The 17,233-nt window shown below is 40.3% G+C and overlaps 1 protein-coding gene across 1 annotated transcript in view; it reads right to left on the reverse strand.

The window, feature by feature from the left end:
• Positions 1–10,764: 10,764 nt before the first annotated feature.
• Positions 10,765–17,233, reverse strand: part of LMBR1 (limb development membrane protein 1) — a 105,358-nt gene continuing 98,889 nt past the window's right edge. The window contains exons 12-13 of the mRNA XM_044919903.1: positions 15,772–15,933; positions 10,765–12,687 (exon numbers count right to left, since the gene is read on the reverse strand). Of these exons, the coding sequence (XP_044775838.1) occupies positions 12,602–12,687; positions 15,772–15,933 (248 nt within the window). The 3' untranslated portion in view covers positions 10,765–12,601. The remainder of the gene's footprint in view (positions 12,688–15,771; positions 15,934–17,233) is intronic.

The raw sequence follows: 17,233 nt of genomic DNA on the forward strand, positions 1-17,233 counted from the left end.
AATTAGTGAGTTGTAGGCAGCAGACACTCAGGAAAATCAGTGGGGATGGCATCTGGAATTGGTCCTCACTGGGGATGGGGGCAGTGAAAATTTCATGAGTGCTCCGGGATGAGTCTCAGGCAGCTGTGACAATCAATGTCAAATCAGGTCATTTTCTTATTGAAAAGCCTTCTGGAATGGCATTCCCATCAAAGGCTTGGGGAGACCCAAGTCTTGACCACAGAACAATAAACAGGGACTTCAGTGGAGTAGCCACTTCTCTGGACAGTTTGACGATGACGACACATTTTCAGGTCAAATCACAAAAACCATGCAGACTTCCACACGATTATAGCACAGCCTCAGGTCTCTTGTATAAAAACTGGGTCACTGACCAAGAGAAAGTTGGGTCCCCAAAAAGTGGGGCATCAGTGAAGGATGTGGGAAAGGAAAATTCTTTGATTCTATTTAAATCCATCATCGTAATCATATTTACATTCCCAGTGGTTGGGTAACTGGTTTATTACCATTCTGATTAGTAAATTCTTGGGATCAGGGAAGAGGATTAATCAGTCCTGTTGCTGTAATAATGCTTGCAACAACAAGCACTTATTTCCTGTTTGTTGGATGGGGGCTGGCTGGTCTGCAGTGGGCTCGGCTGGGCTCAGCTCCAAACTGTGAGTAACATCCAGATATGTTCCCTGAGCTTTGTGAATTTGGTTTCTGGCACCTGCAACCAAAGAGTTCTGATGAATACAAGAAAGCACAGACTCAGGTAGAACCAAAGAAGAGAAAGCAACAAGAGTGGAAACAAAGAGGGGAAGGAAGGAGGCTGAGCTGCACGGCACACCCACGTGCACTTGTTTTGGGAGCAACGTATGTTTGGTTCTGAGCTTCCTAGTAGTGGACCCCAAATGGACACTCACGTCGGTTACACAATGCATCATGCCCACGAGTTAAAAATAAGGCAAGTGTTCAGAAAAGAATGACTATTCTTTTTTTTTTTTTGAGAAGTGTCTCCTCTCTTCTGTTCTTTGAATTGGTAATTGGGGTGGCCATGGAGGAACATCCTACAGGTCTCATTTCAAGAGAACTGACTGTGAGGAGTTAGTGAGCTGACATCTTGCTGCCACTGCCCCTTCAGATCTGCCTGAGTGCCCATGCCAAGGCCATATGCTTCCAGGCTGCCCTTTAGCATCACGGGGGTCCAGACCCTGCTGCAGGGGAGCATGCCATTCACACGGGTACGTATTCCCACGTCATGGACAACCACTGCTCATCCTCAGACATGACTTTTACCATGAAGACAAAATTATACGACACAACAAAATGGTGCTCACTTGGGTGTCCCTTCAGATATGCAGTGGTGAGTTTCATGGGACAGATTTTGTAAAATGTTCCTCAGTATGATGGCCACACCACAGTCAACGACAGCAGTTTCTGTGAAGCTCGCTCTGGTGCAGTCTACTGGGGATGCTCTCTGTGGTGCACGTGGCTTGCCTGTCCAGAGTATCTGTAAGGGTGACTGTGTGTACGTCACGTAATTCTGTTGCGAAATCATTTCTAGTGCTGTTTCGATAAGTACTGGTTAAGTTTCAAATTTACTCCCTAGTAAGTACCAGGACTGCTTGCTTCTTTCATACAAGACAGTCTGCACGTAAACTGATATATCTCAATAGACAACAGCAGGTTAAATATAGTTAACTACTTCCTGGAAAAACTGAAAGCCTATGAAGGTACTGCAGACAGAGCTGTCCGGACCCCTCCCTGAGGTGAGCCACTACCAGCACCAGAATTTCCATTTAAAATAAATAAATAACACAGCACAGGGAATAGAGGCCATGATACGATGGTGACAGATGGTAGCTAATGTTGTGCACCCGAAACTCATGTAACACTGCGTGTCAACTATACTCAAAAAATGTTTTTAACAAAAATACAAACAAATAAACAACAGGTGGATCTGATCTCTTATTCTAGCAAACTAGGCAAACTCAAATGGCTTTTGCAGCCAAGCAGGTAACAGGTTAGTGAAGAAAGCAGTTATTATTGCCACGATTCCAAAATATGGAATTTAATGTTGCCAGATTTTCTAATACTCGCAAAGAATATCTCTCAATCAAAAGATGCTTAATCTTGACACTGACAGAAATATGGTATTGGCATAGAAACAGATCAGTGTAACAGACAGCCCAGAAACAAACACACCATACGTATATGGTCAATTAATTTATGACAAAGGAGCCAAAAATATGCAATGGGGAAAGAACATTCTCTTCAACAACTGGTGCTGGGAAACTGGACAGCCACGTGCCGAAGAATGAAACTGGACCACTATCTTACCATACACACAAATCAACTCAAAATAGATTAAAGACTCGAACCTAAGACCTGAAACCAGAAAATTCCTAGAAGACTGCATAGGTGGTAAGCTCTTTGACATTAGTCTTGGCGATGACTTTTTGGATTCGACACCAACAGCAAAGGCAACAAAAGCAAAATCAAACAAGCGGGACTGCATCAAACAAAAAAGCTTCTGCACAGCAAAAACAAAACAAAAAAACCCCATAATCAACAAAATGAAAAGGCAACCTACTGAATGGGAGAAAATGCGTGCAAATCATACACCTGCTACAGGGTTAATATCCAAATATATAAAGAACTCATACAACCTAATAGCAAAATAAATAATGCAATTTAGAAATGGGCAAATCTGAATAGACATCTTCCCAAAGACCTACAGATGGCCAACAGGCACATGAAAAGATGCGCCGTTGATGGGAATGCAAACTGGTGCAGCCACTGTGGAAAACAGTATGGAGGTTCCTCAAAAAGTTAAAAATAGAGCTACCGTATGATTTAGCAAATACACTTCTGTGTATTTATCCAAAGAAAATGAAAACACTAATCCAAAAAGATATTAGCACCCCTGTGTTCACTGTGGCATTATTCACAATAGCCAAGATATGGAAACAACCCAAGCGTCCATCGATAGATGAATGGATAAATAAACGTGGCATACATATACACTGAAATATTATGCAGCCACATAAAAGGGAAATCCTGCCGTTTGGGACATGGATGGACCTCAAAGGCATTCTGCTAAATGAAGTAAGTCAGAGAAAGACAAATACCATATGATCTCTCTTATATGTAGAATCTAAAAAACAACAATAAAAACCCAAATTCATAGATACAGAGAACAGAGATTGATGGTTGCCTAAAATGGGGAGTGGGGAGTGGGTGACATGGGTGAAAGTGATCAAAGGTTCAAACTTCCAGTTATAAAGTCAGTCCCACTGATGTCATGTACAGCATGGCAAAGGCAGTTAACAATACCGTATCACATATTTGAAAGCTGCTGAGAGTAAATCTTAAAAGTTCTCATCACAAGAAAAAAAAGATGTGTAACTGTGTGGTGGTGATCATTTCTCTCTCTCTATATATATATATATATGTTAACTCATTATGTTATGCACCTGAAACTAATGGAATGTTGTATGACAACTATATTTCAATTAAAAAAAGACACTGAAGTTTGAGCTTTTAGTGAAAATTGCTATGGTATTGTGGAATTTTTGTGATTTGTTAACGTTGACTAAATTTTTTAAATGTTGAACTGGCAAAATCACATGTTTTGAGTTGAACACAGCCCCCAGCCCACTTGCCTGCCATGTACATACTACACAGACATGCTGGGGAGGGAGGCCATGAAGATCAATGCCCTACAACGTAACCAAGATATTCTGGGCTTGGAAAGTTATCTTTTAGATGGATGACCACAATGACATCCTAGTAAAGCATCCACAGCATAACTGGCTTTGAATAATGCTATTTCTTAATATACTTTTCTAAAACCACTCACTAAGATAATCCAAAGTAACTTGGTGGATGTGATTGTTAAAGTTGGGAAATACCTACCCCAAATAATTTAATTTTAGCAGAGCTGATCAGTAGCCAACAATTCGGTAGCAAGAGTAGTTGTTTGGATCCATCTTGGATCAAGACAAAAATATGAACTGTATTAAAAGACAGCAGAGGGGAAGAAAAGTCTTCCTTGACCCTCTTGGATCCCTGGCTGGGTCTTAAACTGACCAAGACTGCTTAACAGGAGAAAAGCACACAAATATATTTAACAGAAGTTTGAGCTGACATGCGAGGCTCCATAAAGAGATGAAGACCCAAAGACACAGACCTACTTTCCACTGCATCTGAGGAAGAGGAGGCAGCTGGGGGAAATACAATAGGTTAAGGAATGGGAGGTAAGTGTGGAAACTGGGGAACTCGGGAACTCAGCAAGGCCACTTAGGATTCCTTGAGGTGAGAATGCTCCTTTCCTCTGGGTACAGGGAGGACATCTCTCACAAGAGGGTCTTGGACCTGGTTTAGGGAGGAAGAGTAAACCTCAAAGTCCTTCGGCTTAAAATATTCAATATGCCGATGAGCCACATGGGAGAGTAGTGTATCCTGAACCCAATCCCATGCTTGCTTTCTGCTTTCTGCAGGGGTGTAGACATACATCTAACTTCTCTAAAATGGTGTGAGAATTTTAAAATTTTATCTCTGGTTCGCACAATAGTGTTACTGGATAAAGTTCTCTATAAGCCCCAATAATGAGGAGTAATATTAAATTCATAAGCCTAAGTCATGACCTATTTCTGCCCAGAGAGGGAAAGACCTAAGATCAAAGACTACAACTGTCCTTGGCAGATTTTTCATGACTTCTGTTGAAAAACTGCAAGGTTCTCAGGCCTACATGTGGAAACACACACACTACAGTTTGTCAAGGAAACAGCTGGTATGGGGTGCCTGGGTGGCTCAGTCGTTAAGCATCTGCCTTAGGCTCAGGTCATGGTCCCGGGGTCCCGGGGTCCTGGGATCGAGCCCCGCATCCCGCTCCCTGCTCAGCGGGAGGCCTGCTTCTCCCTCTCCCACTCCCCCTGTGTTCTCTCTCTCTAGCTGTGTCTCTGTCAAATAAATAAAATCTTAAAAAAAAAAAAAAAATAGCTGGTATACAATATCAAAAGAATGCCTGTACAAGCCTGTCCTGGAGGTGGCTGAGGAGTAGCACAAGGCCCTTTGTGAATACATGATCATCTCTGGATGCAGCCTAGCTTGACCACGTTCACAGGGCTGAGGCGGGCAAGTCAGGGACCACAGACATTTGTGCCCTTGAGACCACACACTTCTTTCTGTTCCACCCTCTGCAAGTACCTGGCTTCCACCCTTAAGGGCACTTTGCACATGAGTTAAAATTTTTAGGTACGTGTTTCTGAACCGAGCACAATTATTTTACAGCATAGTTCTTTCTTATACAGTATCTCTGGGATTTTTAAATACTTTAAATTCTTGCAAGTGATTAAACAGTTGCAAAAATAGAATTCCCCTATACCCTTCACCAGCTTCCCCTCATGTTAACACGCCATAGTAAAATTATCTAAACCAGAAATTGACAATGATACAGAAGTGTTATCTAGTCTACACACTTTATTCAAATTTTGTCAACTGTCTCTGGGATGTTTTGTGAGTAAGAACTTTCTTTGCCAACGTGAATGCTAATGTGTCTAAAAGAATACATCTTCCAAATTATAATTCAAGTGTATATGGTAAAGTCACCACATTAACTGGAGGTTTCCAGACAGCAGAACAAGTCACTGATAAGAACTACGGAAGTCAAGTGTAAACTTAAGTATTAATTCAAAACACAAGATTAGTGTTTGTTTGGTACAGTAACAGGAGAATATTCTTCAAAATCAGTTTATGAGATACATTAATTAGAGAATTTAAGATATAAAATGTAGAAAAAAGCTCAATATTTATGGACATTTAGTTCATGAAAACAGCACTCAAATCAAACATAATGTATGGTTCTGTCACACTGGCCTGTCATTTGGGGAAACAATAAAACTAGTCAAGGATAGGTTAGAATTGCATTCGGACATTCCTAGCAGACCTGAATGCAGCGGTCTGGTTAAACAAGGAGTCGCCGTCTCCGCAGAAGCCTAGGAGGGCAGCAGGGCAGCGGTGCGTTCAGTGGGCATCCAAACTCTTCCAGCTGTCTTCACAGGCAATGCACAATCTGAAGTGGCTCTTGGAGTCCCAGCTGTCACATCCCATCCACGGCACCATCAGCAGGAGGGAACAGGGGAGGTGGGATGGTGCTTCCTCTCTGGCTGACTGGCTTCTTCCAAGTCATCTTTCTGGAGGTCCCACAGGATGGGCTGCATAAACTCCCAGGTCAGATCCCAGCCCCATGGCCACACCCACCTGCACAGGAAGCCGGGCACACTGCCACCCTGAATAAAACTGGGCCTAGGCTGCCTGGCATGAATAGTTGCTGTGTGGCCACGGACGTCTCTGCACAACCATTATCTCATTCCTTCCAGCAAAATAAATCCAGATAACGTGTCGATGAATTATGAAAAAAAATAAAGACATAAGAGTAGCTAGGTTCGGGGTAAAGAAAATGATGTGGGATCATATGGTGAGGATGGCTGCACAGCCCCAGGAATATACTACACATTGACAACCCCTGTGCTTTAAGAGTGAATTTTATAGTATGTGAATCATATCTCAAGTAGATAAGGAAAAATACTGGGAAATATATTTAAAAGTCTTAGAGTAGGGAAGGTCTAAGTATGACACCAAAAAATTATGGGAAATTGCAAATTTTGATTACTTCAGAATTTAAATTTTCCACACAGAAAAAAGAATACAAAAACCAATGTGGACAAGTTAAAAAACAGCCAGGAAGAATACACACCTCAGAAAGACAAACATTTAATCCATAATATACAGAGTTTTTATAAAACAGTAAAGATATTATGAAATACCAGAAGAAAAATAGGCTAAGTATATTTAATGATAATTCCCCAAAAGTAGAAATACACATAGCTGATAAAAAATTAAGTTCCCCCAATAGTTATTAAAAATGCAAAGAAAAACAAATATTTGCCTCTCAGGTTGGCACTAATGTAAAAGACTGGCAAAATCCAGTGTTGGCAAGAGAAACACATCTTCACGTGCTGTTGATGAGAGTATATACTGATAGGGTCTTTCTGGAAGTAGTTTGAAAGTGTGCATTGTCTTTGATCCAAGACTTGGGTATCTAGTATAGTGGTCCCCGGTCGCCTGATGCAAGTCGCTGCTCCAAACCAGACCCCTCCAAGTAATTTATGGTAAGAAATATGTATTTGGTCTTCCTCCCCATTCCTGGCACAGAGCCAAAACCTGTGTCATTTCCTAAGTGATAAGAAGATCAAGGTATCTTCTGATATCCATAAGAAGCCCCTTCCAACCACACCTGAACTTATGCTAATGGATTGTCTTTTGGAAAGCCCCTGACGATGGCCAGTGGAACCAACTACTTTTGGTCCCACCCTTCTGACCTCTGGGGAGTGGGGAAGGCCTGGAGGCTGAGCTAATCACTAAGGCCAATCCTTTAATCAATCATGTCTTTGTAGTGAAGCTTCCATAAACAAACAAACAAAAAATCCACCTAACTGAAGGGATTCAGAGAGCTTCCAGGTGGCGAGCGCATGGAGGTGCCGGGAGGCTGGTGCCCCTGGAGGGGCACGGAAGCTCTGTGCACACACCCATCCCCGGTCCCGTGCATCTCCTCCCTCTGGTGTTCCTGAGGCGTACCCCCTGGGATAAACAGGTCGTCTAGTAAGTAAACTGTGTCCCAGAGTTCTGTGAGCTGCTCTAGCACGTCCCTGAACCAGAGGGGGTGGTGGGAACCCCTGATTTATAGCTGCTTGGTCAAAGCACATGGGACAGCCTGGACTTGGGACTGGCATCTGAAGTGGGGGTGGGGAGCCAATGTTAGGGGACTGAGGGTCTGCACTGACTCCACGTAGATAGTGTCAGAATTAAATCAAACTCCAGGTCACTGATGTGGTATCCACAGACAACTGGGAGAACAGCCTGGTGTAGAAAAACCCCGCACACATTTGGTGGCTAAAAGTGAAGTACTGAGAGTACAGAAAAAAACAAGTTTTTCACCACTAAGTTCTAAAGCAATAATAGAACAATGTGCTAAGATATATGTAAAAAGCTATTTGTGAGCACTTATAGCCATTCGATATAACATACCAGCTACACGGCATGACAGAAAAGCTGTAGCACTCAAGACTAGAGCATGTCCTGGGTTCTCAGAGGCCACTGTTGGTCAGCAGTCTATCTTAGAGTAAGTAAGAGCTTTCCAAGAGAGAAGACACTGAAACATTCACCTGGGATTTTTAATAACTGATAAAACTTTCTTCCTCGGATTCATATTTAAGTCTCTACCTCCTCACATTCAGACACTAAAGATCCTTCTGCTCACATCGATCCTCAGAAATCATATACATCGGGTGCTGCTACCCTACTTTGCACAACTTATACTTGTGAACTTGACTTCTCCAGTATGTTTAGGAAGAACAGAATACCAAAACACATTCAAGAATAACTGGGTTTGTCTGAATTTCCTATCTGATCACTTTTGAACTTGAAAACACTTTTACCTAATTGAATTACACAGAGTAGGAAATTAAATAACTTCTCTTCAAAACTAGGTCCCAGCTCTACTCCTCTAAGAAATACGGATCAACCACCTAGTTTTGAAATTTTATAATCCATTTTTAGAGTTTCAGCAATTTCTATTTATTTTAATTACATTTTTTGCAGTGCAACAAGTAATCTGCACAGATAATACTTTTGCTTCAGTAGTATTTGCAATAATGAATTTTACCTAATATTCAAAAGCCAAAAAAAGTTTGTGTTCGTTCATCCTTCAACTAGATCCCAGAAGTCACGTTTTTCAAACTAAAGTTGACCATTCATTAGTATTAGTGTGGTTTGTGTCTAGTATTCTAAAAAAGAGAACAGAAAATGCCAGCACGCATCACATACAGTAAAAGTAGGTACTACTTTGTTAAGTGTTTACATGTATAGAAGTGTGTGTGTGTGTGTGTGTGTGTGTGTGTGTGTTACAGTGTAAACAGTATTTCTTCCTGCGGTCAGAGAGCTGGAAAGCCACTGCTATAAAGGCTTCTGTCTGTCTAAGTCACCAGATGGCAATGCCATTTACTCTTCTGAGAGCTCTGGATTAAGCTGCCCAGACCACAAGTAGGCGTGGCTCAGTCCTTTTATGGAAAAGATTAGAAGAATCAAATATATCTAAGTAACTCAAACAATTAGACGACACACATGATTTCAATTGCTGATGCTACATTTTAGCTGCAAATGGTTCAAAGAAATTCATCTACCAATAACTCCACAACAAAAAGAGAGAGAAAACATTCACTTCTTCCTCAGTCTAACATCTCACCAGAACCATTACTGCCCTTTATAACACTGACATGGAAGTTACCTACATACACCCTAAAGTTTTAGCCACGATGGTATTTAAGATTTAAAGCCAAAACAAAAACACATTTGAATGCTTATAAACCAAAACATGAAATCACTTTTTGTAAAATTTTAATTTCTAAGACATTTAAAAAGTCACACTAAAAGTATCTCATAGAAACAAACACAAAAAATAATCTGTAAACAAAACACTGTAAACAAAAGTAATATACCAGTGCATCTAAACATTATTTTAAAAGTAACATCATACCAGTTTTTTTAAAGTCAGTACTGAATATATGCTCGTATTTTTAAAAAATCATTTTAAGAACTCCGCCTTTATACATTAAATACTGTGCTAACGACAAAGAAAACTACATAGGGTTTTCAAGTGATGTAAGCCTACGCTGTAGCAGGTTAAGTGGTTATGGAGGCACAGAGAGGTCTACTGTGCTCCAGCAGAGCAAGGCCTAAGGACAGGTGTACACAGTACACGCCTTGAATACATCCAAGAGTCAAACCATGCAGCAGATTTCATGCTCATCCACTAATCAGTCTCTCAGCGTGGCACTGAAGGAGCTGACCTGTATGTGCGTGAGTGTGCGTGTGCGTGCAATTCTCACATAAGTCTCTTCTTTTAGAGCAGGTCTATTTTTATCTAGAATATATATAAAGCTAAGTAAATACTAAATCTAAGAAACATCTTGGAAAAGCCAGTAAAAATTACAAATGTTATAACCTATAAAATTTATAATTTTAAAATAAGTATTGCAGAACCAATTAATATGAAGAATTGGCCAAGTCTCCTCAAGAAACTTTTTAACTACAGTGTCTAATGCCCCTTTAAAGTTGATCCAAAGGTGAGAAAGAGTCAACAGAGCGTCTGACTTCCCACAGTCACCTAGACCCCGCCCCCCAACGAGAACGGAATGGCCATCCCCGGGGCCGCGGGGACAGGGCGCTCTGGCATCAGGCCATCTGCGTCCTCCCTCGCTAGCACAGTAACTGCAACAAATCAAAGACCTGAGGGGCGCCTGTCCTTGCCAGACTTCAAGTGCTTGGCCTCAGTGTGACGCCACCAGTTTCCGTCATGGCCTCATGCAGCCAGCCTCCAGTGTGTGTCCAACAGAAGCACATGCATTTGCTAAGTCCCTCACTCAAGAGGAAGACTCTGTGTACGTAACCAGGAATATACTCTTTGTAGAACCCCGGAAGTGGCTGTAATCATGCAGCAGAGTATATAACTACCTGCATTTGTTCCCATAAAAGGCATCTGAGACCCAAGGTTCAAAACTGTCCCTCCATATCCTCTGTCTCAAAAGCAATGAAGACGCACCCAGTAACAGCTGTAGGACTTTAGAATACATTTCACTGCTTACTAATCAAACCTGGCCTAAGTTTTCCGATGGAAAGAAACTTTCAAATGAACAAAGAATTGATACAGACATTGAAAAGTTTAATATTTTACTCAGAAATTTTCAGACATCTTACAAATACCCAAGAACTTCCTACGGATGTGCCCGGAAACCAGTGTAAGTTACAAGCGATGCTCTTTTATTTAAAGAACTTTCTTTTTCTTCTCCCCTTGACCTAGTCTGCTCAAAATATGGATTGCCTGCAAGCAAGTTTCAGTAAAAATCAAAGCTTGCAATTAATGTTTAAATAGGTGTAATTACCAGTGAAATCAGGAACGAACCAGTTTCTATTAATTTTCTCAGTATGTAGATCCTATGCAGAGAGATTCACCAATGCTAGACTGGTGGTATTTACGGAGTGTTGTTTAGAATCACAAAATGTTCTTTTATCTTAAAACTGGGCTGTATTTTAATGGGAAGAGAAGCTCAGAAGGAAATGCAGAGGTATAAAAAAAGGAGAGGTATACTCAATGGAACTTAGGAATACACAGATAAACTTTTCTTATTATTTTGGCCCTAAGTGGAAATTTTTTATGTCAAATATATACAGCCTGATTTTCATAAATTTCTCCCAAAAAACCCCTTTAAGCTCAACAATTTGAGGAAAATGTTCTTTTACTTTTGTCTGAACACAGACAATCTGTTGCCATACACATAGTGCATGTGAACATACGTATTTATAGAGACTGCCTAACTACCAAGTGTGTGCAAAGGGGCTCATCTCTTATTTCTGCATGCACAATTTTCAGTACTCTATCCTAGTGGATGGTAACACAGAGTACAGTTTTATAGCTTTTATTCAATGGACTTAAAGTCAAGAAGCCATCCCCAGAATTATTTACAATTTCATAACTGAATGATTTATCAGATCATGAAACACTGAAAAACTATTCTTACCTCATGAATGCTGACACTGTGTACCTGGGTGTTAAACTGGTACTTTTATAAATCCGAGGTTTAAACCGGCATATACAAAAGTAACCAAGGCCTGAAGAATGTGTTGACAGAAGGGGCTTCTACCACAGAGCATCTGTAGTTCCATAATGGACACAGGAGCACAAGGAACTGAGGGATTTTGGGAAAAAAGCTCAAAAAAAATCAAGCGTACAGATAGCCCATAAGGCAAAATCTAAGTTACAAGTGTATTCGACACTGGCAACTATGTTATGAGAGGTAACACTGAATCCTACACACAGAAGAGGTCAGAGAAGTGTGAGTACATAAGACTTCCCATGTAGCTTACTACACTGTACAGTGGAAAGTATTCCCGTGGTGTTCTACCACGGATCAGGTTTTCAAAAGAATTTCATATTTTTCTCTTGACTCCAAGTCCAATCAGTATCATTCTGAAACATAAACCAGAACTACGCGCTTTTGTCTTTTTCTTCAAGGAAGTGAAAAATAGCATTTGCACACTACTGTTTCAACGCACCCACTGGAGTAATGGCATCTATAAACCCACATTTTTGCAGGGCCTTCACTTCGCATCCAAGTACCAAGGATGCCTTTCACGTCAGCTTCTCCATTCTGAATAAAATATATATTGGGATTTAACTGAATTCTTAGAAAGCCCCGAAGTTGCCTTTTCTAACATTCTCATATGGGTGACTGTATCAAGTGCTGCAAGCAAATGTGTCCACAGAAAAATGTGCTGCCCTACGAAGCCTGCGTCTGGCTGGGAACTGTGGGGTCCATCACACAGTTAAATGAGAAGAAGGCCTGCAGCAGCCAAGTTCTTAGGAGGTTATGAAAGAAATGGCGCTGCCAGGCCCAGGCCCTAAATGTGAAGCCCAGTCAGTGCACGTCATTTCTGACTGACGGGGACGGCGGGAGTTGGGCCTCCCGGGTCTCTTGATGGCAGAGTGCTGCTGCGTATCTCACAGTGCTTTGTGATGCCCATTTGCTGACGGCTTTGATGTTTCTGAATCCCTTGAAGTATTTGATAAGTGAAGCTTATGAAGCCCTGCAGAAAAATTAAGAAAATGGTGAGAAATGATGGACTGTTGCGTGGGTGGGCAGAGGGCTAAGGAGGCAGAGTGTCAAGTGTTACTGCGAAAGCTGTGATGTGCTGGCCAGACCCCCCTTAGCATGAAAGATCTCTTATCCCCACTGAGGCTCCCTGGGGGCCTAAGCAGAAGACAGTTGTCTCTTAGGAAGCCATGCCTTCTCCTCAACTCCATGCAGCTCTGGGGCACGTGGAAGCTTCTGGTTTCTTCCCTCTGCACAGTTAGTCCCTTCCCCGCCTCCTGCCCTCCATACCAATCCCAAGAGCACCCTCTCAACCACCTCCTCCTGCAAGCTTGTCCCAGCCCCAAAGTGTGCTTCCCAGCAGGGGAACTAACCTGAGACAAGTATGATCCCATTTTTGTATACACACATGCAAGTATACATACAGGAAGACATCCAGAAAGACACACAAAATACTAAGCACATAATTAAGAGGAAAAGCAATGGAAAACATGACCAAATAGAAAAGGAGAAGAAATAGCAAAAGAATAAATTGAACATAAATATTTCATTATTCAAAGATACTTCACAGAATAAAAAATTTTCACTATCTTTTAAAATTATGTTAGTTTCCCTCTGTATCATACATCAGTCATTTACATAATGCACCTGATATATACAACAATACTGTGCAACTCACAGGGATAACATAAAAGAAAATGTAAGAGTTTATGTGGCACCAAAGCTCTCAGCACTTAGTAGTAAGATGAAGCACAAAGATGTTCAAGAATACATAACCAGCACATCTATGGAAAAGATTTTGAGGAAACATTTTTATGAGGCTCAGACTTTTGTGACACATCAAAAACATACTTGGATAAGATTCTATTCCCCTAAGATTCCACAAGTTTATCTACCTGGCAGTTAAGCAATTTTATAACGCTCTTGAGTCAACATAGCATTCTGAATTTTAAAGTTTCTACCACCTGCATATCTTAATGAAAGAAAAGGTAAAATTGAGTCCATCTATGACGGATGAATGGGAAGGAAAAAAGAAATCCAACACAAGCAACAGTTCTGGCCAAACCACGGAGTGACAATAGGAACCCACAGCTGTTGGGTGTGGGGAAGCGTGTTTTAAACAGGGCCTGCTAGTGAAGGAAGTAGGTGGAGAGAGAACCAGTGGGGTAATCAATGCCCAAAGTGAAAAGGAATCCCCTTTGAGGATAGATTATTTCCACGATTACTTCTAAAACTTGGGTGCAGCACAGGCTATGCATCTTTAAAAAAAAAAAAAGAAACTACAATGTCTCTCTCTGCAGAAACAATCACCTCCACCACCATCTGGTTTTTATCTACTATGTACCAGATAATCTATGAGACAAATACTGTCATTATCAATGGACATAGCAGCAGAGGAAAAAAGACTACAAAACAAAGCGGGGAGGGGGAGATGGTTAAATTTTATAATCAAATTATGATTCCCAGTGAAATCAGATTTAAGATCTCAGATCATTCACACATTATTACATATACTTAATGAGGATCTTTTTCTACATATAATGCATTTCTTCCTTAAAGCATTCCAAAGAGTAACAGAAAACATTTGGACAAAAAACCAAATCCATCTATTAGTTTTACACAAGTCCTGATAATTCTATTGCCTGTTATGGTCAAAGAGCCGACGCAACATACTTCACCGTAAGTCAGAAAGATGATATCCAGAATACTTAACTCAAAACTAAATTTACTGCAATTCATCTACAACCATCTCATGTTAGGGACTGGTAAGTGGGAACTGATCTGACATCATGGCTAACTAATCTCACTGATGCTACCATGGGCTTAAAAATGAAGTTCTAACTTTAGACATTTGGTTCAGAGAGCTGCTAATTCCCACCTCACCTTGCAGATTTTAACCTGGCCAGCATTCTGAAACCTAGGCATGAAAATCCATAAATTATCTGGTGCTTCAGCTGAAATGAGATGTCACTTTCATTTCCAGGCACTATTGCACCAGCCATCCCCTCACAGGGTGAATTTAATAAAATATGGATGAACAGATAATTTGAAATCTTTTTTCCTTCCCAAAGGTCATCCCTTCAATCACAGGTGTTGGAAGAACTTGGTGGCGTGCAAGCTTTATTGTTGCTCAGAAGGTTGAAGTTATCTGGACCTTAATGAATCAATCATTATGTAGCCTTTTGCAATAGCTAAAAGTCACAATGGAATACAGAGTATAAGCATTCAAATGATGTCAAGTTAGGTAAATGACCTAATGTTAGGATTTTCTACAATAAATCACTGCCAAATTTAAAATTACTCCAAACCCAAGAGGGTTTATATAGCAAGATAATTTATAAAGCCCTGGTATTCCTATAATATAAAATAAAACTTATAAAAATATAAAATAAAATAAAAACATATAAAATGTTTAGTGCTAATGTTGAAGTGGGCATGAAAAACTCATTCATAAGTTACATTTATACCCTTTTTTTTTTTTTTACCTTAGCCAAACCTAAAGTTTTTAAGACTGTCACAATGCATGGGACTTTTGGAATACATGATAATGAATGCCCTCTCTCATATTAAAGACAAGAATACTAATATTTTTATCCTGAGTTATTTGGCTTACTGAAGAGAATTATGGATCAGTCTGATACTTGTAAAATCCAAGTAATCAAAAGAAATCTGTAACTAAAAAATTGTAAGAGGTACCATTACCAAAAAATAATAAGTCTCTAGCCATTAGCCTCACCTTGCCTCGACCACCATCATCATAACAACAAAAGAGCTAATTTTATTGAGCTCTTATGATGTGCCAGGACTCTGCTCAGGCCCTTACAAGAAATATTCCAGTTAATATTCACAACAGTCCTTGAGAGAAGAAGATACTGTCACCATTTTACAGATAAGGAAGCTGAGGCTTAACAAGGTAATTTCACACACGAGCATAACCAGTAAGTAGTGGGTCAGAAATGGGACCTCTATGGTTTCACACAGTAGGAAAAATGAACAGATGAAGATTTAAAATTAACTCAAGTAACAAAATTAAAAATTAGCAGAAAGAGAGAAAAATACCCATAAACCTCAGGATTACCTAGGGCCTTGAAAAGTTCTTCTCGTACAGCAGAGGTGAATTTTCTGACCAGACACAATGTTGTCACAATAGCAAAAAGCAAATTGTAGGATAATACAATATAGAAATTTCCCAGCCAATTAAACCTTCCAAAGTCTCCAAGTAGATCAAATCTAGTGATTCCTGTTAAAAATAAATAAAATAACCCTTAATAAAATCAAGTACAATATATTTAAAACGTTACAAAATAAAGTACAAGTCAGATCAAATTCCATGGACTTTCTCATTTGTTAGTGGGGATCCTAGTTAGAATATGTAATTGTTACCTTGTGGAACAGCATCAGCCAGCCCTAACCTACTTTCTCCACATGTCACAGTGTCTTGGAAGTGATGAGGCTGGAGTGAATGTCCCTTGTCACTCACTCCACTTACACTGACAAGAAATCCACTCTGCAGCTCATGGAGAGAATGAGCACAGTGTGCTCAACTGAAACAGGACGGAAAAGACACCTGACAGCCCTTTAAAGTGCCCACCTCCCCGCTGCCTGGTCCCTCTCCCCATGCAGGTCCCAGGTCAAACATCCCCTCCTTGGAAAGGGCAACTGTTTCCTCTACAGAAAACAGCTGGACCCTCCATGGCTATCTATCTTAATTACATTTCTTTGTAACATGTGCTACTTCATGTGTTTCTTTTCCTTTCTGGTTTATTTATTGCCTACTTTCCCCACCAGTATGTAAGTTCTATGAGAAAAGGGACTTTTTTTTTCACTCCTACAATCCTAATGCCCAGAGCAATGCTTGTACATGCATAACAGTTACTACATAAACAGATAAACAACTAGGGTGATTCCTTTCTGGGTTGGCGGGTGGGGGGAGGTGGGAATAAAAACATTATTAATCTGAGTTGGACACCACAGGCTTGTGGAGTAAAATGGCAAACCAAGAAAGGCAGTTATCTCATATATACATTGAAGTTACTTAAATTTCCTATACACATTTTAAAAAACAAGTCTTTTTATTCAAAAAAATAATCCAAAAGTCATCCTATTCAGTAATAATGTGCCCTAGGCCAAATACTTATAGGAAAGAATATGTGAATGTTAGGATTTTTCTGACCACTGGTAAATAAATAAGTAAACAGCATTCAGGTAGTTAGTCAGCTGACAGATGATGGGACTGTTGACAATCTTCAAGGAAGAAACTAAAGAGTTACTTGGGGCCATATAAAATTTTAACTATAAAGGACTGTATAAACAAAATCCTGTACACCTTTATTTTTTGAGTGGTCTAAGGATCTCAAGAGTAACCAAACTTCATTTCACTCTATCAGCTGACTTTTGAACTTAGCTCTCATCCCCACCCAAAGCAATCCCATCACCTGTTATAGGGACAGACGCCACAAAAGCAGTGCACAGACAACAGAAAAACCTTCATACCCACAAGTATCACAAAAATAGGTTTCAAGACGTAGTTCTTTTTTTTA

Source organism: Neomonachus schauinslandi, chromosome 12 (assembly GCF_002201575.2).
Source record: "Neomonachus schauinslandi chromosome 12, ASM220157v2, whole genome shotgun sequence".
In the NCBI taxonomy this organism is placed as follows: domain Eukaryota; kingdom Metazoa; phylum Chordata; class Mammalia; order Carnivora; family Phocidae; genus Neomonachus; species Neomonachus schauinslandi.